General features: G+C 45.5%; 1 protein-coding gene across 3 annotated transcripts in view; it reads left to right on the top strand.

Moving 5' to 3' along the window:
- Window positions 1-22173, top strand: part of LOC101938612 (DEP domain-containing mTOR-interacting protein-like) — a 37400-nt gene extending 15227 nt beyond the window's left edge. For all 3 annotated transcript variants that reach the window (XM_005309557.5, XM_008178605.4, XM_005309560.5), the window contains exons 3-9: window positions 6573-6696; window positions 11147-11325; window positions 12781-12966; window positions 14863-15003; window positions 16040-16110; window positions 18336-18440; window positions 20781-22173. In XM_005309557.5, coding sequence (XP_005309614.2) covers window positions 6573-6696; window positions 11147-11325; window positions 12781-12966; window positions 14863-15003; window positions 16040-16110; window positions 18336-18440; window positions 20781-20906 — 932 coding nt within the window. In that variant the 3' untranslated portion in view covers window positions 20907-22173. The remainder of the gene's footprint in view (window positions 1-6572; window positions 6697-11146; window positions 11326-12780; window positions 12967-14862; window positions 15004-16039; window positions 16111-18335; window positions 18441-20780) is intronic.
- The last annotated feature ends 482 nt before the right edge of the window (window positions 22174-22655 follow it).

Consider the following 22655-nt stretch of genomic DNA (forward strand, 5'->3'; position numbering starts at 1 on the left):
TGGTTGTATTATGCAAATACTCAAATGGCTGAAACTTCATGATAGAAGAAATAAAAAATGTAGTAAAATTCATTTTTACTGCCCCAGCCTAGTGTCCCTTGACTTTCCAGCTCATGTCTGGGGTGGGGACAGTGGTAGTGCAGCTTGCATGCCAGCAAGCGCTACACCATGATCGGATCGTGGCATCCCAAGGGCCAACGCAAACATGCAGGAAAGCCTCTCTTGGAAATGAAAAACGTACAGTGCCCTTTTCAAGGCCTGTCTTTGGACCCAACTCAGAGTAAAGACTCACTTGGCACCCAGCTCCAAACGGGTCCTGACCACTGGCTCCTAATTTTTTTTTTAAACTTGCAACAGCTCTACTTTATTTTTATACAAACACTGGGCTGGGTCATGTGGTTAGATACCTGGGGAAGGCGTGGTCTAGGGAACTGAGTATTGGTGCAAGAGAGAGGAATTCCTGAGGCTTAATCCTCGCTCTGATGCGGACTCACTTTATGCCTTCCTTGGTTAAGTCTCTGCCTCTGTATCTTCTTCTGAAAAATGAGCATAATAATAATACTTTAATTCTTGGGGGCAGAGATTTGTATTAAAGCCCCAGTTTCACATGTGTATAAGTGCTTGCAGGATTAGGGTCTGATTTCTTAAGGTCCAGTTCTGGGAGTTATAGAATCTTTTTTGTATATTCTCTCCTCATGACTGGTAGCTATTATGAGCCATGTTTAAACATGGCTGTTGCTATCTATGTTCTAGCGCAGTTAACCTGGTTGGCGTTAACAGATTTATTTCCTTTTCTTTTCAAGAGAACTGGACTGCCCTGCCATGCTGTAGACCACTGGGGCTGGAGACTGGTTTTCAGATGGTTCTTAGACAAATCCTGGTCTTCCCTGGTGAAGGAAATAGTTCTAGAACTCGTCTGGCAACCGCTAGGTTGTAACTGTAGTAATAACAACTAGCTTTTATGTCGTGCTTTACATCAGTCAGTCCTGACATACTTTACATAGGAGGTCAGAATCACTATCCTTATTTTACAGATGGGGAAACTGAGGCACAGAGGGACGAGATGTACCCAAGGTCACTCAGCATCAGAGTTGGGAATAGAACGCAGGTATCCTGAGTCCCAGGCCAGTGCACTGTTCACTCAGCCACACTACTTCATATGCTGCAGCTAGGGTGAGGCTGTTTGTTGCTTGTGTTGACTGAAGTGTAGGAGAGAGATTCATTTAGGGTGAAACTCAACCCTGCATAGAGAATTAGTACAAGACAGATGCACTTCATAAGACCTGTCTGAGGACTTGTGGTGAGACTTTCATGGTGCATAAGCAAGCCCTGGGCTGGCTCTTCACATGGGGTTGGATTTCACCCTTGGTGTGCGGGCATGAAAGATGTTTGTGGGCGCTTGCTGGTAGTGCGAAGAGTGGCTGTCTCGCATTTAACTTTCAATTTACTAGAGATGAGCCTGGGCCAAAATCCCACATCAGATCCACCCCACTTCCCTGAAACTTGGGGATGTTTGGAACCAGATATCCATGCGCTGATGTTCTGCTTTGGTGATCTGGTGGGAGACAATCCTCTGGATTAAAAACATCTAGCTCTTTAACACGCAATCGAAAACTCCCATGATGTTATCAAGAAACTAAAAATCCTCTTCCCAGAGATAAAATCTCAGGAGGGTTAATAACAAACTGCACCCTGCTTCCCAAAACTAAAGCCTCAGCACCTCTGGCAAAGCAGCATCTGCATGTGCTCCCATTGCAGGGTTACCTACTAGCCCTGTCCCCAACGCCATCCTGCCAGTTCTAGATGAAAATACCAGCTCCATTTAGACTAGAGAGGGGAATGCAATCAACTTGGTTTGTGAGGGGAGGAGAGGGGACGGGGAGGTGGACAAGACAGCTCAGTTTATTTTTAAGCGGCAAAAAAAAAAATTAGCTTGCTCTCTCCCTCCCTGGAACAACAAAAGGCCAGAAGGGCCCATGCAGTCCTCTTGCATAATGCAGAATTTCACCCATTGATTCATGCATGAAACCCAATAACTGGTGGTTGAACTGGAGCGTGTCATCCAGACCCTCGGTCATGACTGGTAGAATCCAAGTGTGGAGAATCTACCACGTCCATTGGTCTTAAAGCCAAACCCTAGTTATACACACCCTTGTGACTGAGCGTGGAATATACATCCACATTTTGCAGCTATTTGCTGTTTTTTATAATGGGCCAAGCCAAAACCCCATAGTTGAATCAGACCCAAGCTTTGGGGCATCTGAGGTCCTCTGCTTGATGCTAGAACCATCTTTACGGAAAGACTCAAACTACTCTCTCTGTGCTTATTTAAATGAGTAGTCCTCTCTCTTTAATAGCACACAGAATGCAGGTTTTGCTGCCAGATCTCTTGCCTTCATTGAAGTCTTTCTGCACTGCTGCTTAACTTTGCAGGATGTAATGTCTGTCCTTAGTGTCCAAGGCATGGACCCAGGTCATATAACAGCAGGGCACTTGAGGGAATGGAAAACGTTTCGGTGATTGACCAGCCGAGTGAACTTGTTGAGTGACGCGCCCGCTTTGCGATACACTTAACAAAGGTGAAATCTGCAGCGGAGAGCAAATGGTCAGGGGACGAGCAAGGGCGACTTGTGCTGAATGAGCCTGAATGCTGAGCTTTTAGCCAACGGTTTGGCAGAATATACTTCAGGCCTGTTTCCCCTGCAGGAGCTACACAAAGCTGGCTTGTGTATGTCACACAGAGCCCGACGCTGGCTGAAACCAAAATAAACACAGACTCCGAGGGTGCCTTCTTCCGGCAGTCTGGGACAGCATGTACAAGCAAAACCTTGGGCTGTGATGAGGGGAGCTCCAGGGTCTGTGGGGCAGAGAGTCCATGAGGCAAAGGATTGTCTGGTTCTTTCTCCGAGCATCCTGCCTCTCTAGTCTGGTTGTCGGCCACAAAGAGGGAAAGGAGTCTAAAAAGATGATTTTTAAGAGCTGTGTCCAGTGTGTCCTCCAAAGAATTCAGTGTTTTCTTGTTTTGTGGGGGAGGTGATGGCTAGTTTGGCCTGAACACTCTTCCCAACCCCTCTTCCTCTAGTCTTCACTTCACACTCAGCCTTTTCTGAGGCTTGTAGAAGTTGTGGTGACTCACTCCAGCTTGCGTTTGCTCACCTTTCTTGGTTCTTGTCAGAAGCAAAAGGCCACAAATTTCTCTCTCTCTCTGTATGAGGTTGCTTGTGGCATATTTCTGGGCTGACTAGCAGCAGGAAGTGCTAGATGTTATGCGAGACCTTATTCACGGGTCGCTATTTGTTCCTTCCACACACCCCACCCAGAGGTGAGCATCCACCCTCTGAACAAGGGACACCACTCTCTCTTTCAGGCCTGCATGATTTTAACCTCTGGTTTTGGAAGGAGGGTTGTAAAATGACCATGCAGATTTCCTCTTGGCTGAAAAATTACAAAAAAGTGTCTATAAATTGAGGGTTAGTCTGGAACATTTTTCCCCACAGAAAGTTTTAGGTGAAATGCCAAAAAAAACAAAAATGTGCCCCATTTGTTTTCATCAACATTTTACGTTTTCTGCTAAAATTTTTCAGTGAAAAAGCAAAATCTTCTGTGGAAAGGAAATGCATTTCTTTTTGTGGAAAAACCTGTCACCAAAACCCCCAATTTCCCTCCAAATGATCAAGAGAGAACATGTTTGACTTAATTGAGGGTGCAGTATACCGTGTGTGTGCACAGTTAGAGTGGGTGTAGTTAATGTTTCTGGAAAAATGTACCTGTCTTGTGTTCTTGTCCAGCTCTGCCCCAGAAGTAGCTGCATGTTAGTGATCTTGTGACTATAGCTAACACCTTTGGGGCCCTTCAGGATGGAAGGCCCTGTGGAAATGTAGATTCTTTACTGAAATGACAATCAAAGGTGAATTTAAATAGCTGTTGCTTGTAACACCCGGGCACCTAGTGCAAAGTAGCAAATCCGTTGTGCTAAATGACTGGGGCAGGCCCCATGTTAAGTTAGTCTTTCAGATTTGTTAAGAAGAATTTTTCACCCTCTGACATCTGGAGTGACTGGGCAGATCCAAATCGGGGAGGGTATAAAATGAAGGCTGAAAATCCAGATTTTAGGGGCCAGATTTTCAAGAAGAGCCTTCATCCATCGCTCTTGATATTAGCGGGGGAAGGGAGAGAGGATAAGATGTCATTGTTCTCCGTGGGCGCTACTGCTCTCTGATGAAGAATCTGCCCACTTCATTTAGGTGCCTAAACAGGAGCGGAGCTCTCAGCCCCTAAATCCTTAACAACCCGAGCTGTGGTAACACTGGAGTTTGCATTTACGCTCTCCTTATCGGAGCTGAGGAGGTGGAAGGCAGGTGCAGCGTTCGTTGACTTCAACCCCTCTTTGGCAGTGGAGTTTAGAAACAACCCCCTTGACCACCGCAACGCAAACACTCTATCTGTTGTCATTGGCTGCCTGATGCGAGATTAATGCCTTGTACGTTAAGCTGCCATGAATAAAAATGCCCTCTGTTGCTGCGATTTATTACAGCAGCATAAAGTAGCAGCAATTAGTTCAGGGTTAACCATTAACACTTAAATCTGATTATTTTCCATCTTTCCAGCTATTTTTTTTTTTCACCACCAGGTTGACAGTTTCAAAGAAACCCATTATTTGATTAAAGCCTTTGGAACGCTGGGCAGGAGCGAAGCTTTTGGTCACCAAAGACGTCATCCTTCCATGTTTCTGTTTAATCACCTGGTTAATGCATGCGGCTGACTTTATTTCCTGATTTGGGATCATTTCTTGTTCTTAGTCCTCTAGTAAGAGGGCTCTCTGCTCACCTCCATGTGGAGAGAACTGCCAGGAATCTGGCTAGTTAAAATCCATTCCCCCTCCCCTCGCCGAGTCCCAACATCCTTGAGAGGGGCAAGAATAATACCACGAAATGCATTGCCTGGGCTATTGCTTACTTGTGAGATATGAGCTAACTAGGGACTATCATACACTGGACTGGATTGGAAATTGGGTATTATCCGCCAGGCCTTCAAGCTGCAAAAGGGCGTCTTCTTTCCATGGGCTCCAGCCTGTAAGGCGCTGAGCATATTAACTTCCATTAATCCCTCTCCTTCCCATGAAACTGATTGTAACACCATGGGACCCATTAACACCGCTAATCAAAAAATGGGCAAAACCCCTTAGTCCTCCTCCTGCCTGACACATCTTGTGTTTGTGGCAGTGCAGTTTGTCACCATGAAGGCAATTCAGGGAGCACGTTTTTTAAGTTAAGTCCAACCATAACACGTAGCACTAGAGCCAGTCAACCAAAGGCAGGCATAGTTCTACCAAACATTCCTAAGGAAATGAACATTTTGTTTTTTACTCCAAACTTTCTGTGAAATTTTTTATATGAAACTTCGAAAGGCAACTTTTTAAAATTTCTGATTCGTTCTTCCTCCCCTGCCGCCACCCCCCCAAATTCATTAGAGAAAAAAATCTTCCTCCTCCTTGCGGGGCGGGAGGATGTTTTTGTGTTTCTTTTTTATTAATAGGTTGTTTCTTCACACTAAAACAAAACTTTTTTTACAACAGGGAAAAACCTTTTTGACACAAACAACCCCTCCCAAACCTTTGACCTGCTCTACTTACGACTTAGTGCAAGCTCACCATGGATCTCAAAGCACTTTCCCTAAATGGGTATTATCCCTATTTTACAGGTAGGGGAAACTGAGGAAGAGAGATGCTGTGACTTATTCAAGTTCAAACAGTAAGTCAGTGGGAGAGCTGAACTCAGAACTCCTTAGAACAGTGGTCTGTCTCTGTGACCATATTGTCTTTCAGTGGCATCTCACATATTTGCACATTACCGTCTGCACACACCTACCAGCCGGGCATGTACAAATGAGGAATGCACAAATACCCGAGGTGTGCATGCATATGAGGTGTGGTCCCTTAAATTAGGTAGCTGTATTTGCATACACGTAACTTTAAAGTTCTGATGTCAGACCTGATGAATTGCCCTGTGAATGAATCGGGAAGAGTGGATGCAGATTGATTGTGTGGAAAAATCTCTTTTATAGCTGCATTTAGAAATCAAAGCATCTGCAATAGGGGAAGAGGAATGTAAATATTCTGAGGCAATTTAACGGGTTTTTGGCTGTTACATCTCCCCCAACCCCCACGCTCTCCAACCTTCTCTAAATGTGGCAGTGGTTTTTTAACGCACCAGCCCTAGAAGAGGGTTGCATTTCTTTTTTTAAGCTTGTAGGTGAACTGCAACATGTAGACTAAAAAAAAAAATTCTGCTTTTTCCATTCAGTCATCTAATGAGAGTTCTAAGTGTAGTATTCAGGATCAGAACTTACTCCAGTTCCTTCAAGCAAAGTTCGGTGCATGTGACTGGCTGCCTGGTTTCTATACAGCTCATTGTAATAATCATAAAGTTGGAGGTCTGGAAACTGGGCCACGGTGTCCTAAATGACTGAAAACTGGCTTTTTGCTCAGTTCTGAGCTCAGCTCTAGTGTATGCATTATGGGGTAGTATTTAAACCTGCAGTCCTGACGCTGTCTGCTTTGATTTTCTTTCCAGTTTGTGATGAACACTCGGACTACAAGGACGCCAAGTTGCTCTACCGTTTCCGCAAGGACGACGGGACCTTCCCTCTCAACAAGGATGTAAAGGTGTTCCTGAGGGGGCAGAGCCTTTATGAGACGTACGTGAGTCCTTCCCTGAAAGGTCTATCACCGCGCAGTCTGCTGGCTGCCTTCTCCAGTGCCAGGGAGCTGAACCGTTGCCAATGTTTCTCTTGCTCCATAGCATCAACTGGTAGCTCCAGCTCTGACTTCTTGCTGCCTTTCTCACTGCAGCAAAGCAGCAGGACCATCGGGACTGGAGTTCAGAGATGGCTGTGAACTGGAATGCAGGATCGGAACTCTTTGCCGTTCTGGGGGAAGTTCACATTCAGATCCAGATCTGGACTTCTCGACTTGGAGCCATTGATAGCGAATACAGGATTCTGGCCTATGGTTAAAGTGCTAGCCTAGGATCTGGGAGGTCTGGGTTTGAGGTCCTGCTTTGCCACAGACTTCCTGTGTGACCTTGGGCAAATCAGTTAGACTCTCTCTGCATCACTTCCCCCTGTACAAGGGGATAACAGCACTGTCCTGCCTCACAGGGGTATTGTGAGAATAACTGCATTAAAGATTGTGAGATCCTAAGATACTGTGACAATGTGGGTGACCAGACAGCAAGTGTGAACAATGGGGGTGGGGGGTAATAGGAGCCTATATAAGAAAAAGACCCCAAAATCAGGACTGTCCCTATAAAATCGGGACATCTGGTCACCCTAATGGTAATGTGGGTGCTCCGATAAGTAGCTTAGATTCCATGGACAGCTTCCTTTCATTGAGCGGCAGTGGGGGAGAGAGAGGCACAGAAACACACAAAGATGGGTTCTCTCTGTGTGTGGAGATTTCGCTAATTACTCCTCCAGGTCAAAAACCAGCTTCTTCTCTGGGTCTGACTGGGGAAATTGGTTGGAGAATCTGGATCTCTGCATTCCAGTAAGCCTCTTAATAGGACTGGAAGGCAGAACACCAGTAGCAGGTCAGCGTTGTTGCCCTCTTTTGTGGGTGTGGGGAAGCAGAGCTCTGGTACGGTGGGAACGGTTAAAAGGGGATGGGTGTTTCTGGGCTGTTAGATCCGGATGGCCCAGCCAATGCACCAACAGGGGGACCACACAGGCAGTTTGTGGCAAACCTGGGAACTGATTCCAAATCTCCTGAGTCCCCATCACATGTCTTAACCACAGCGCTCCCCCTTCTTTCCATTATTATCAATTATCCAGTATGTTCTAGTGGCCCCAGGATAGGGCTGGGAACCTGGCGTTCCAGACGTTGAGGCTACTTCTTGTTCATGCTGACCTTAAGCCAATCACTTAATCTCTGTGTTTTTATTTTTCTCCCTCCTGTTAAATGGGAATGGAAAATACCGACCTTGCAGGGGCTGTCTTATATGATCAATGCTTTTACAGTGCTTCAAAAAAGGACAGAAAAGCTATATGCAAGCTAACTATTCTGCCTGAAATGAAACCCTGGACAGGCTTGGTTTGGAATTGAGGATCTAAATTCCAGAAGTTGTGTATAATCTCATCACACTAATTATTCTCTTCTGAGCGAAACACTGGCCTTACACCAGCAGGGATCCTCACCATCCTTCCTGCATTGGACTTGGATGCTGTTGCTGGCATCTCCCGTCATGTGAAGCATTCCTTGGCTTCTTGGTAGAGCAGATTGAAAAATGGTAGTAGTTTGTCTTGGAAAACTTTGAAAAATTGTAACTTTTTTCCAAATTTCCATGTTTTTTTTTTGTTTTATGCATTTTGCAAAACAGCCATAATGTTTTTGGATTTTGAAAACCTATCACCCCCCAACCTTTTTGGCTTCTTGGTCCCCACCCCACCCCCTTTCTAGTGGCAAAATTTAGAGCCAGGGGAGAGGGGAGAAATAAATAGATTTTATTTTTGCCATTAAAAAAAAATCACAACTGACACCAGTTCTCATTTAGGGAGGGAAGCAATTTTCTATCTCAATGACTGTTTTTTTGTTTTGTTTTTGCGTTTTGTTTTTGCAACCCCCTCTAGTTCTAAATCTCGGAAATGGTCGCGTCCTAGAATCAGATCCAGTCCTGTGTTTCAACTCGTTTCACCACAAAGGGTATGTGAGTGCTCCAGCGGTGCCGTACGGCACTGCAGCTCTGCTGCTGTAGCACTGTCACGTAGCTGCTTCCTGCATCGACGGAAGCGGTTTTTCCATGGATGTAGTGAATCCATCTCGCCGAGGGGCTGCAGCTAGGTTGATGGAAGAATTCTCCCGTCAAACTTGCCACGTTCACACCAGGGATTACACAGGCACTTGAACTGTGCCCCCCACCCCCAAACCCACCTTCACGCTGTCCCTTCCTGCAAGGCGCCACTCCTGCACTGCCTCTTCCTCCCCAAGATCCCGCCCCCGCTTGCTCCTCTCCGCCCCCTCCTCCCCTTGTCGCTCATACTTTCGGCCGGAAAAAGTGGAAGGGCCATGGGCCCTCTGGGCCCTCCTGTTCCGATGACCCCTGGCCAGGCCTAAATCACTTCTGTACCTGGTTGTTTCAAGCACTCGCTCATCTTAATGCTCTATTGCGGCTAAGCACCTAGCAGTCAGAATCTCAAACTGCAGCTAAAGTGAGAACCCACCCTTGGGCAAACTTGTGCAGAACTCAGCATGTGCTGTCTGTCCTCTGTTGGGCCCACGTTCTGATTTCAATCCGTCAGAAATTAGCAGATTAAGGCAATACCTCTGTTGTTGTGCTTTTTCCTAAACAAAATAGCATAAGGCCTGGTCTATGCTAGAAAAATCCACACCCCTGAGTGGTGTAGTTAAGCCAATCTAACCCACTGTAGACAGCATGAGGTGGACGGAGAATTGTTCCATCAACCTAGCTCCCGCCTCTTGGGGAGGTGATTTGTCTATGCTGACAGGAGAAATCCCCCCGCCCTTCGGCGTATCTACGCTGAAGTGGTATAGTGGCGCAGCTGTAACATTTCAATTGTAGACAAGCCCTAAGAAATGCCTTCTGAAGGGATCCAGCTGTTTGCATATGTGGGGTTAGGGCACCCTCTAGTGGACACATCAGTTTTAAACTTCCGGAATTCAGGAAGCCGCGGATTTAACTGCATTTAAGTTGTGCCCTTTCTAGGAGTTTAGCTTTTCAGGGGGTTACAGGAACCTTTTGTTACTTTTTGCCTCTCATGCTCTGTCTTGCTTTGAGTTGACCTTGAATTGGCTGAGCTGAAACCACACTCTTTTGCCTGGATTTGGTTCAAATCCACGTGAAAGGAGCACGTTTTGCATGGGTTCACCTGAAACAAGCAAAACTCCCACGCTGCCTTTCTAACTTGGCTTTGGGTTCTGTTATAATTACTTGCACAGCTCATTACAGCTAATCTTTTTGGAATTAGCTGGTGTTTTCCATTGTGCGTTAAACTATTGAGTGACTCACCTGTCTCCTCAGTTGTGTTTTGAATGAGACCTAGAATTTAGGTTCTGATCATGTGGGTTAAACATCTCATTTAAAAGTGCTTTTTCTCACCATACTTGTCTTAAGCAATGGGGCTTTTGCCATTTCCCTTGGGAGCCCAATGGCTATCTCTATATGAGAAAGCTGCACTAGTTTTAAATAAAGGAGCGGTTTAAACTGATGTGGGTAAGCCACCACAATAGGCTGTGTAGATATTTATTTTGCCTTAGTTTAAACTGATTCCTGGAGTGTCTACACAAGGGTTTGAACTGGCTTAATTCAGTTTAAAATTGCCCCTTTAGTTAAACCAGTGCAGATTTCTTGGGCAAACAAAGTACACTCATTGGAGCCTTACCTTACTGTTCAGCCTACAATGTTCCTTTTCTTAATTTTGTCTCGCCACCCTTAGCTGTTCCCCCTAAGCAGTTCACCTTTCATGGTGTCCACACCTTCGAAATCCTTAGGTAATTATTACTGCTCCATCACTGTGTAGCCAAGGTATGCTTTGTTTTTTGGTCCTTCCTCATACGGCAGCACTTTCAGCCCCTGTAGCCTTATAAACCAGAGCTCAGTGAGTATTTATTTATGGTGGAATTGTAAGTAGAAGCTTGGACAGACTCCTCTGTTTACCTCTCATGTCTCCATGCTGGGCGAGAGTCTTCCTTTCCTTGAGGACTTCTCTTTTTCTCACCCATTCCAGCATGCCCACCTCCTTTAAACCCCAATCAAATCCATGAAACATCCTAGACAGCCTTTGTGGTTCTTACTGGCTTTGATGTTACCATGGGATTCATCTTCTGGGTCCTCCACATACAGCATTCTGACATGGGAACAACGTCATTCCAAAAACTGCCCTGAGCTAATGGCTCGAGAGGGGGAAAGTCTGACACTCGGAGTTACATAATCAAGCATATTATGGTGTAGCAACATGTATTGGGTCCCCCCACTGTTTATTTTCTCTCTGCTCATGACAGGTGGGACAACCAATGTTTCAGCTGGCTTTAGTTCCTGCCAAGGTGCTTGTGTAGTTATAGGGCTAAAGAAAAGATCACTCTTCTCGGTCCATCCCGCTCCTTACCCCTTGGCATGTCTCTTCTCTGTGCCAGGCTGATCAATGTAGAAGACTCCATCCTGAAGGCGAGAGAGGAGAATTCTGTGAAGTACCAGAGGACATTCCTGGGCTGTGAAATGATTGACTGGCTCATCCAGGAAGGGGAGACAGCAAACAGAAAGGAAGCTGTGGAGCTGGGCCGAGCGCTGCTGGAACATGGGATCATTCAGCATGGTAAGCCGAAGTGCCTGGAGATGGGGAAGGAAGGTGACGGATGGGGCTAGCTATCATTGCTTTGCTTGGAACAAACCCTCATTTATAACAAGTAACAAATGCTGGTCATGTGCCAAGTGCTAGTTTCTACTCGGAGATAGCAATGGGTCCATTTAGTTCTAATTTTGGAAGAGGGGCCCGAGCAGTCTGGGGTCACCCTTGAATGTTTGAGACGGAATCTGAGTCACTTTTTCTGGCATCTCTTCAAAGTGTCATTCCCAAGCCACAGAACTGGGATTCACATCTGGATTTCAAGACACTTGAAGCCTGCTTGTGCACACGCTCTGTGAGATCAGAGCTGAGATTCCTCGCCAACATTATAAATGAAGAAATAAGGCTGTTGAAGTGGAGGGGCTCGTTCAATATCTGGCCCATTTCTAAGGCCATATATTTCGGAGGGCTCGTCTATCTGGCGAGTTACTGCGGAGCAGGTGAAAATGCAGCACCCCAGCTTGCAGAGACAAGCTCTGAATTTGCTTGTCCAGAGAGACAATGGCTCTGTGACAGTGCTGCCCCCATTCCTCTGGGAAAGGGTGGTAACTCTTTCACCGCTCTGAGGCGGTAAACAGCACTGATAGAGCAGCACCACTTCTCTCCCACCTCCTCCTCCTCCTCAAACCAACGGGGAAAAAATCTCATTCTTGCCAATGAGGAAATGCCTCACTGGTTATCAACTTAACGTCCTGTCAGTTATTTCTGTACCACCAATAAACCCAACGCTAGCTGGTAATAACCCCAGCCTTACTGGACTGTGGGATTTTCACTGGAATGTTTTTTACTTGACATTATCAACATTACTTTGGTGTGCTCCTGCAGTGCAAAGCATTGTGGGAGGTGTAGTCCCACACTCTGCCATGCCTGACTGTTGGAGAGGCGGGGGGTTGGGAGGAGAAGGGATGAGACTGCATCCTATGGTTGGGTTTGATAATGGAATAGCTTCCTCCTCCACCAGACCCTTGTGATACTGAAAAGGGGAATAAGAACACACCCTGTCTTGAAAATCCTGAGCATTAAAAAAAATCCTGAATCAGGCTCCCCAAAAGACCGAGGCTTTAAAAATAATGATTGTTGGGCTCCTCCTATTTGCTTTTCTGAGCTTTAGGTTTGGTTTTAGCTTTTATGGGGTCGTGTTTTCAAGCTTTTCTCTGCAACCCTGTGGGTTAGAAATTCACATTTTGTTTTTTAATGAAAGCTGAGAGTCTCCCCTCCTCACATGACTCCAGGAGCTGGGGATTTAAGAAAAGAAAAACACCAAAGATTGTGACACTCACTAGAACTGGTAACACTGCAAATGGTGCATTGGTAACACTGCAGCAGGTCTCCTCCTCCACCCCTGCTTCTGAATGGCAAAGATGTAGCTCCCCTTTGCTATGAGACCCCTGACGGCCGCCCTACCCGTTCCTGTTCTCTTCCCAGTCTCCAGCAAGCACCACTTCTTTGACAGTAACCTGCTCTACCAGTTCCGGATCAACTTCCGCCGGAGGCGACGGCTCACAGAACTGCTCAACGAGAACTCGCCCCGGGCTTTGTCAGAGAGTCCTGACAGCCCCTTCTGCCTCCGCAAGCTCAACCCGGAGCAAGGCAACTCCAGCTTCCTCTCAGGTAATCAGGGATGCTGGGGCAGGGGTGAGATTGGAGGGGGTGCTGCTTCTACTGAGATTGTGTATGGGGCAGGTGGCATTGCTGCTGGTTTTGAATGCCCCTCCTAAGGAGCTGGTGTCAGGCAATGTCCTGGGACTGGCAGCTGGCAGCTCCTTGCTCTGTTCCCCATGTTCTCCCCTCACACCCTCAGGAAAACAACTCAAGTCTCTCTGCTCCTTGGTTTTCCCCTTCCCAATAGAACAGCTAAAGGCTCCTCTGTGAGTGACCACTTCTTTCCCGGATCATCAGTGCACCCTCCTGAGTAGTGCAGGCCCCAAACATCACCTGAGGGGGGCTGCTGTTAAAGCACCTCTGATCCAGCAATCTCTTGTGCACATCCTTTTGATTTAAAGGACCCGACAGGCCTCCTACCCATAGCAGAAGGGAATCTTGCACTGCTTCCAGTTCAGCTTTTAGATTAAAAAAAAAAAAAAATCTGGGCTCCTATGGCTTGGGGTTGATGTCAGCTATGCTGAGTTGCAGGGGTCAAGTGAGAAGCAGGAAACAAGGAGAGCAACATGAGAAACAGGCAAATGGATCTAACTCCTGGGGATGAGACCTGGCTGGTATCCAAGCTCCTGCTGTCACTTCTGCCAGCAACCTGCAGGGATTGGTTCTTGGCCCCATGCTAATTAACATTTTTACAAGTGGCCTGAAAGGACACAGAAAATCATCGCCGATGAAGTTTGCAGATGAGACACGAAGTGAGGGAGTTCTAAATTATGAAGAGGACCAGGGACGGATTCAGAGAGATCTGGATTGCTTGGAAAACTGGGTTCAAGCAAACAATACGCACTTTAATATGGCTAAATGTATATATCTAGGACCAAAAAAATGTAGGCCGTACTTACAGGATGGGGGGGACTCTATCCTGGGAAGCAGTGACTCTGAAAAAGATTTGGGGTTCATGGTAGTGGATAACCTGCTGAACACAAGCTCCCAGTGTGACACTATGGCCAAAACAGCTAATGCGATCCTGGGATGTGTATATAGGGGAATCTCAAGTAAAAGCAGAGATACTCCTACTCTTTACCTCTGTATCTGGCATTGGTGCGACCACTGCTGGAATACTGTGTCCAGTTCTGGTGCCCTCAACTCAAGAAGGAGGTTGATAAGTTGTAGAGTGTTCTGAAAAGAGCCACAAGAATGAGTAAAGGATTAGAAAACATGCTTGTAGTGATAGACGCAAGGAGCTCAACCTATTTAGCTTAAAGAGAAGGTTAAGGGGTGACGATCACAGTCCATAAGTGTCAACCTGGGGAACAAATATTTAATAATGGGCTCTCCAATCTAGCAAAGAAAGGTATAACATGATCCAATGGCTGGAAGTTGCATGTAGACAAATCAGACCGGATATAAGATGTACATTTGTAATGGTGGGTGTAATTAACCACTGGAATAAATGACCAAGGGTTGTGGTGGATTCTCCATCACTGACAATTTTTAAATGAAGATTGGATGGTTTTCTGAAATATACGTACGAGGGATTATCTTGGGGCAGTTCTCTGGCCTGTGTTATCCAGTCTAGATGATCACAGTGGTCCCTTCTGGGATCCTTGGAATCTATGAGCCCTCACACCCACAGGCCTTGCTAGGTAAAGACTAGTGAAGGGAGATCCTCTGAAGGTTTAGAGTTTCCTAAATCACTCAGACCTCCTGAGTCGGCAAAAGTGGGCTGGGTAATTTGTAAGGACTGAATTCCTTGGCTGAGGGCATATGGACGTGAGTGCATTGAGGGGGAGGAGAACTGCTTCTCTGACTGTCAAACCTGGGCTGAAAAAGCAGGCCAAACTCTAGCCAAACCAGTCTGCTCACCCCTAGCCAAGATCTGGGAGGAGTTGTATCTGTGTCTTTCAGTCCAGCCCAACAAGGAGATCAAAATAGTCTCAGCAGTTCGGAGGAGCAGCGTCACCTCTCTTGCCGGAAGTTCCAACCCCTATTTCGCTCCGACGCCCAGCCTGGGATTCCTGCCAGCAGCTGAATGCAACCCCAAATCAGGTGAGGTCTCACATTTCAGTGTCACTTACCTAATGATCAGAAGGGCTGAAGAGATGACATTAGACTTGAGACTAAGAAGGCTAATTTCAACAGGCCTAAAAGGAAAGGGCAGAATTGCATGACCAATGCTAAGGAAGTTCATCTTCCAGGCAGTAGCTCAATTCCTGTTCTAGTGCAGGGGGCAGATGGCAGTGTGATCTTGGCTTGGCACCAGAAAGGCCTTAACTTTGCCATTCCATAATTAAGGTTGAAGCTAGCTTCTTGCTGTATGCCACATTTTTGTACACCGCCTCTCATTGCAATGAAACCATTTTTTTCTGGAAATGCTGTATGCCTCCTCTCCTCTCAGGGCAGACCCTTTCTGTTTAAAAACAAACACTATTATATCAGAAAGGTTTTAAAGTTTTGATCCCTTGAGCATGTTTACTTGTACACCACTTTTGAGAACAGTTTTCTGAGGCGGGCTGTCTTTTTGAAGGGGTTCGTTACATCTCCAAAACAGCATGCTTAGAAGCTGCAGATTTGTGGTGGTGTTTTGGTCTTTCTAAGGAGAAGGGCCCTTTGGAATGCTGGGCTATGTAAATACGTGCGTATATTAGAGCACATTGCAACATGATTAATTTCTACGCACTTTTTTTTGAAGAAAACAAATTCTTTTGTGTTGATCAAAGTATTTCAGGTTCTCCTTGGAAAACAGAAACTTAATTTCCATTTTCAAAAACTTAACACTTTTTTTTTTCTTGTTTTAAACGGCCCTCCCCCACTCTTTTGTTGTGGGAAGGAGAGGGACGTTTCAGTGGAAACTTTCCCTGCCAGTTCTAATATTTGTATAGAAGCGATACAGATAAGGAAGATGTCTTTGAATTTGTCCCAGACCTGCTCTGTTCTTGTAGAATGCTTTTTGCACAGAAAAGCTTTGAATGGTTTGTGCGTCCATTCTCCAGGCTGGTACTTCCCAGTCTTCCTTGTTATGCATTATATTGTATTTAACCTTTACACACGTGATTATAATCGGATCTGTCACCTTTGGCTCCAGTGCTAAAGAAGCCTGTCACCAATGAGGAGCTCCTGTCCCCCGGGGCTCCATACATCAAGAAGACACTAACCGTAAGTGACCAGTCAGAACGCTGTAACATTAGCAGTAATGTTAAACCCTCCCTGGCTGCTCTCTTAGCTTTCTAGGTGCTCTCGTTTTTCACTCTTGTGTGTTTCAACCGTGACTGACTCTCACGTCATCAGGACCCTTTTTCTTTGCTCGACTCACATGAGATTTGTGAGCTGGTGCCTTGGGATATTCTTGTGTTTTGAACGGGCAGTGCCTGTCTCCAGGTTGGTGCCACTTGCTGACGTTTTGTATATGTGTCAGGGTGGAGAAAAGTCCTTTTAAGGAGAAAACTCCATTGTACAACAGCAGCCTCGCTTGTCAAAGACATTAAGACGTTCATTTTCCTTTCCTGTCACAGGTTGATTGCCTTTCCATGCCACTCTGTGTGCACCTGGTTCCTATGATCTACTTACAGATAGCTGAAGGCATCTCTAAGTTTGTTAAGATACTCTGTGGGTTCAAAAGGGAATAGGAAACCATTCTGAACACTAGGAATGTTCAGGCGTCAAGCTCCTGGTTCGGACTCCAGGATGACTTAGGAAACCATAGTTGTTGGGATTTTTTATTATTATTTGTATTACTTTTGAATCTAGTGGCTTCAACAGATCATAGATAGGCCAGATGGGATCATTATTAGGGTTGCCAATTTTGGTTGGATGTATTCCTGGAGGTTTAATTACATGACATAATCTTTAATTAAAGATTAATCTTTAATTCCTGGATATTCCAGGACAATCCTGGCCCCATTGTGCAAGGTACTGTATGCGCACATAGTGAGAGGCAATCCCTGCCCTGAAGATCTATCTATCTATCTATCTATCTATCTATCTATCTATCTATCTATCTATCTATCTATCTTTTTTCCCCCTCTAAATGATAATTTGCATACATCTCCCACTCTTCCTTCTTCGCTCCCTTGCACAGGAATGGAATAGAATGCATCTCCAATCCATGAGCCAGATCCTTCAGTCCAGCTCCACTGGACACTGAGAGATTTACTTTATACCAGGGGAATCTCCAAGTAGCCAGTTAAGTGTTTTATGGCCCACTTGCCCCATCAGAATGGCACAAGGGGGCTGTAGGAGAGCAGTGGATCTGGCCTAAAGAGAGTGCCAAAAAATTGACTTCCTGTTTGGCCTCTTTCTGAGTGCTGTGTTTAAGGACATGCCATTCGTTCTCAATACCAGCCTTGCCCTGACTTGCAACTCTGTCAAGCTGGGCCTTTCCGCTGCTGCTTTGGTCCTTTAGCACGGCTCACTTCCTGTCCTTAGCTGTGCTGCTGCTGTTGCTGTTTTGTAACATGTGATGCCCTTTGTGGGTTCCTTTGTATGTGATGACCATTACAGCATGCTTCTCAGACAAGCTGGGATTGGGGTGGCGAAAGTGGAGGAAAAGGATGTTTTTGTTCAGCATGTGACTTCCCTTGCCGGCAAAAATGCAAACGTTGTGCATGGTGCAGTAGTGTCTCTTGGTATGTTCTTTGCATGTGACTTGCTTTAAATCTTGCATTGTCTATGCGTGATCCTTGTACTCTTGACAGCATGGAATACTAGTTAGAAAGTAACTTTGGAGACAATCTCAGGTAAACCTTGTGGGTTTGAGTCTCATTTGGTATATGGCCCAGAAATATATTGTTGCTCCTCTGATGAGTGGCAGAAGATGTCAGGGGTCCTAGCAGGTTGGTTTCCTGTTAGAGGGGGAATCAGCAACACAGAGCCTGGATATAGTCTTACTGTAACTTGTTTTATTTACACTATATACACTTGTCCTTGAACAGAAGTGGTCACAAATGCCTTCATCACCAGGTTCAAGAGTTATTCTTTCTCTTTGGCTCAATGAATATTTAATACTCAGTGGAACAGCTTCAAGAGGAGAGACTGGAGCAACCCACCACAGAACAACCTGTGGCCTCTTGGTTAGGAAGCTCACTTGGGAGGGAGAATACTGAGTTCAAGATCTGCTGCAGAATGGGGAGTCAAACCTGGGTCTTCTACATCCCAGTCAAATGCCCTAACCAGAGATGTGTGCACACGTTTTCTGAAGCTGGCTGGCCCACTCTAGAATTTATCTCACTGTAGAATATATGGGGCATTCACTAGTGGCAGTGATAATGGGGCAAGGCTAAACACTGACCACTTCAGTTCAGCAGAACTCCTTTGCGTGGTCATCTACATGCAGGCAAGAAAATCTCTGCGAGGCCCTTACAGTCCTTCTGTTCTGCTTGCAGATTGTGGGGGATGCTGTGGGCTGGGGGTTTGTGGTCCGTGGAGGGAGACCCTGCCATATCCAGGCTGTGGACCCAGGAGGACCGGCTGCTGCAGCAGGCATGAAGGTACTGTATAATCTGGATCTTCCTTGTGTAGCATGTGATATCACTTGTATGCCGATCAAACGTGTTGGGCCAAATTCATCCCCGGCATTAATCCACTGACTGCAGTGGGGGTGAATTCGGTCATCGCTCAGTACTATGTGTCAAAGCTGTAGCAGTCCCTGCGACGCTTGGAGTGAGGATTGCAAAGCATGCGCCTCCTTGCCGGCAATGGGACCTCTGCGTGTTAAGGTGGCTGGAGCCTGGCTCTTTTCAAGGGCTTATGAAGACCCGGCTGTGGCTGCTCTGATCTAAACCTCGGCATGGGGGGAGAGCCAGTGTAAAGGGAAACATTGCATGGCCCATTACATTGCATTACCTCTACAGACCGGTGTCAACAAATACCTGTGTCACATACTACGCTGTGAGAGCTTGACCCTGACTCTGGGATCGTAGGTCGCCCGATGAGTTTATTTCGGAGAAGAATTTTGAATGCTATGGCTATTGTGCTCTGTTCAGGAGAGACCTAGAACAACACAGCAGAGATGCTGCAAGACACAATTGTGCTTTGTCACTGCCGTGTGAGGGAGGTTTGCACAGGGCCTGCCCTTGGCTGGATCTGCCTCTAGTCAACGTCGTCATCTTCAATTTCATTAGCATCCTATTTGTAATGATTCTCCCCATATGTGGCTTGTCAACAGGGCTCAAACCCAGGACCTGCAACACAGACCTCTACTACTTCAACTAAAGGAGTAATTCATTAGCTGATAGCATTAATAGGCTGTTATCCTCTAGCACACCAGCTGCCGAGAGAGATGTGACACACACACTGCCAGTGTGTTAGGTATTCTACCTGTTCTTTCCCTTCTGTAACTGGGATTTCAACATTTATCTTTGTCCTCAGTCAGGATGAAAAGTCAAAATATTGACACCATCCATGGGATGGGAAGTTCAGAAAAACTTCTATTTGGAAATGTTTTTGTTGTTGTGCACCACCTGAGCTGCTGCAATGCTTCATGAGATTTGTAGTTCAGATGCCTCATGCCCTCGTTCTCTGCTATAGGCCAGACTCCCCAGATGGACTACAACTCCCATGATGCATTGTGACAGTTCAACTGGGGAGGAGGGAATTGTGGTACATCATGGAGGATTTAGTCCAGCCTGGAATCCAGCCCTCAGACAAGGATGGGAGCATGTGATGCCTGAACTAAAACTCCCATGAGGCATTGCAGCAACTCAGACAGACACAAGCTAATGTTGAATTGACCCAAACCAAAACATTTTGATTCAGGTCAAGAAATCAGAATGTTTAGATTTGGGTCAACCTGAAAATTGTTTCAATTTTCTGGATGAAAAATTTTCAATTTTGTCAAAAAATATTCAACTTTTTCCTGTGGAACTTTGCTTTTGTGGAGACGTTTTCGGTCAATAAAACAAAACAAAAAACAAATATCCAAAAAAACTTTTCAGTGGAAAATTCCCAGTCAGCTCTAATTGATAATATACTGCATGCAAATTATTTAATGCAGGGAAAGAGCAGCACACTGCTGTGAAACACCCAGTATTAAAGCTCCTGGGGTAATAAGTGTGTTCTGTCTTACAACTTTCTTTTTTGGTGTGTGGAATTCTTTTTCTTTGCCTGTGAAAGCTGCAGAATGACTCTGCAGTGATAAATCATTCCCTTTGGGGACAGGGAGAAGAGTTTGCCGCCATTCATCTTGTAATCGCTCTGCTGAATCCGGCTCGTATGCAATGAGCTGAGCTTCTGAAAACCATTTTAGACCAACAAACCAAGAATAAATGGGCTGTGTGCTCTGGCTGAAGATCAATTTCTAAGAGTAAAGGAAAGAGGAAATTTATAAACCCCCCCAGCAGTCGAGGAGCAATTTTTGTACAGGTCTTGTTTATCCTTCAAGTCACTTGCTGGGATATTGGAAGTAATAAGATTCTTCAGAGACAGAAACAGTTAGACTTGCTCATATGCTTCAGGCGGGATTGGAAGGGAACAGGTGCAGGTGAATTTGTTCCATTTGTTCAAGAGCTCATTTCATCTGACCCTTTTCTCTAGTCTCATTATTTTAAAAAATTAGCAAATATTAATATTAAGTCTCACTGTCAACTTTTTACATGTACATCACCTGCTCATAAAGGGGGCTTTGCATTCACCATTTGCTCCCAATATAAATCCCTTGGGTTACCATTAAGAATCTAGTCCCTATTAGTGCAATTTATAAAGTGTATACAATGCTTTCCGGTTGTAGGATTTGGTAAGAGATATCTTCATCACAAAGTCTCACTCTTCTGAGCAGGTGCAGTTGCAGTGCAGTTACATCACTGTAAAACATTCCTCTCTCTCCACTGCAGGTGTGTCAGTTTGTTTTCTCTGTGAACGGAATGTACGTTCTGCATTTGGACTATCCGACCATCAGCAGCCTCATCATGACGGGACCGCGAACGCTTGTTCTGGAGGTCATGGAAGCCATTGAATAAGTGAAGAATCCTCTCCTCATCACTGATCCAAGAGGCGGGATGCTTCAGCTACTAAGGGATGGAGTGATCATTTACATGAGTCTGCTAAAATTAGGGGACGGACCAAACCTGGTGTCTCCTCCTAAGAGACTAGGCCTGAAATGTAGCCTGACATTTTGACTTGTCTGAAGTAATTGGAATCTGATGGGGAAGGTCTCTTTGGCTCAGACAGGACTGAGGTATTAGTGGCTCAGTGCCTAATCCTGAGAGATGATGAGCACTCACAACTCCTTTTAGGTTATGTCTACACTACCCACCGGATCAGCAGGTAGTGATCGATCTACCAGGGATCAATGTATCGCGTCTCGTCTAGACGCGATACATCGTTCCCCGAACGCTCTGCCATCGACTCCGGAACTCCACCAGGGTGCGAGGCAGAAGTGGAGTCGACGGGGGAACAGCGGCCTTCGATCCTGCGCCGCGAGGACGTGAAGTAAGTCAATCTAAGATACGTTGACTTCAGCTACGCTATTCTCGTAGCTGAAGTTGCGTATCTTAGATCGATTTTCCCTCCCTAGTGTAGACCAGGCCTTAGAGTCAATGGAGGTGCTCGATCACACTCAGGATTGGGTCCTTAGTGCACATGGTCCTTTCACCTACAAGGATCTGAGGTCAAGTCGCAAGTTAAGTAAGAATTGAACTGAGTTTGTTTGATCTCCAGGAACCGGTAAGTGAGGAGAAGCTTGTTGTTTTTGTTTAAAAAACCTACCATTCTGTGTGATGACCCTGAGCAGAATATCTGAGCTCAGAAGACTGCCCGGCACCAAGAGTCAACGAAAAACACCTTATCTGAAAGCTGTACGCATTCCAGATAATGCTGTACATGGCGCTGGTGACCACATCAAGAAATAAAGGAAAGAATGCCCCAGTGAGTTACGTTTCCTTATAAACAGGAAAGAGACCCCTTTTCCAGATGGAAGTTGACATACTCAAGGGAAATAACTTTTATTTTTGAAGCATCTAAGAGGTTTCCAACATTTAAATGTTTGAAAATGTCTTTTTAAACTCTATTTTTAAAACGACTGTAGCTGAAAGTGTCTTTTTTAAATAAAATCTGTTTAGATGCTGATTTGTCAGTGTTTTCATATTTGATTAGAGAGTTCCTCTTTCATCACTTTCTTCAATGCACAACATGCCTCCCTCTAATGATGTAATGTCTCATAAAACTGATATTCTATAGACTTGTAATACAAATAATTAAAAAAATAAATAAACCAAAGAAATACAACAGGATTACTCTGCAGTTTCTTACACATACCCTCTTCTACTTATGCTTACGCTGTTAAATGTTATCAGAACCGACTCTTCAAATCTACAACAGGCTTCTGTCAGTCCTAAATATGCCTTCGCTCCCAACACTTATGAGTTAATTCATTACTGGAGCTGGCTGGGAAATGGAATTTCTGTCCTGGGAGGGTTGGGGGAGGGAACATTTCTTGCAATCTTTTCATCCTGGAATGGGACAAAAAAGCCAAAAACTCCGTTTTTTTTCCAGACCTGAAATTCTGCAATATTTTAATTGGGAACACTGAAAGATTCCTGCTGCATCTCTGACATGAAATATGCCCAGTCAGCTAGCCAGGCAACCAGAGAGTCCAGAAAGCTTGTCTATCAGTCAGGTGAGCAGCCCAGTAACTCACTTCATTTGGGGCCTCAATTGGAGCTCACCTTCTGAAAATCTGAGCCTGATTGTAGATGCTGAGGACGTGT

The sequence above is a fragment of the Chrysemys picta genome, chromosome 13 (genome assembly GCF_011386835.1).
Source record: "Chrysemys picta bellii isolate R12L10 chromosome 13, ASM1138683v2, whole genome shotgun sequence".
NCBI lineage: Eukaryota > Metazoa > Chordata > Testudines > Emydidae > Chrysemys > Chrysemys picta.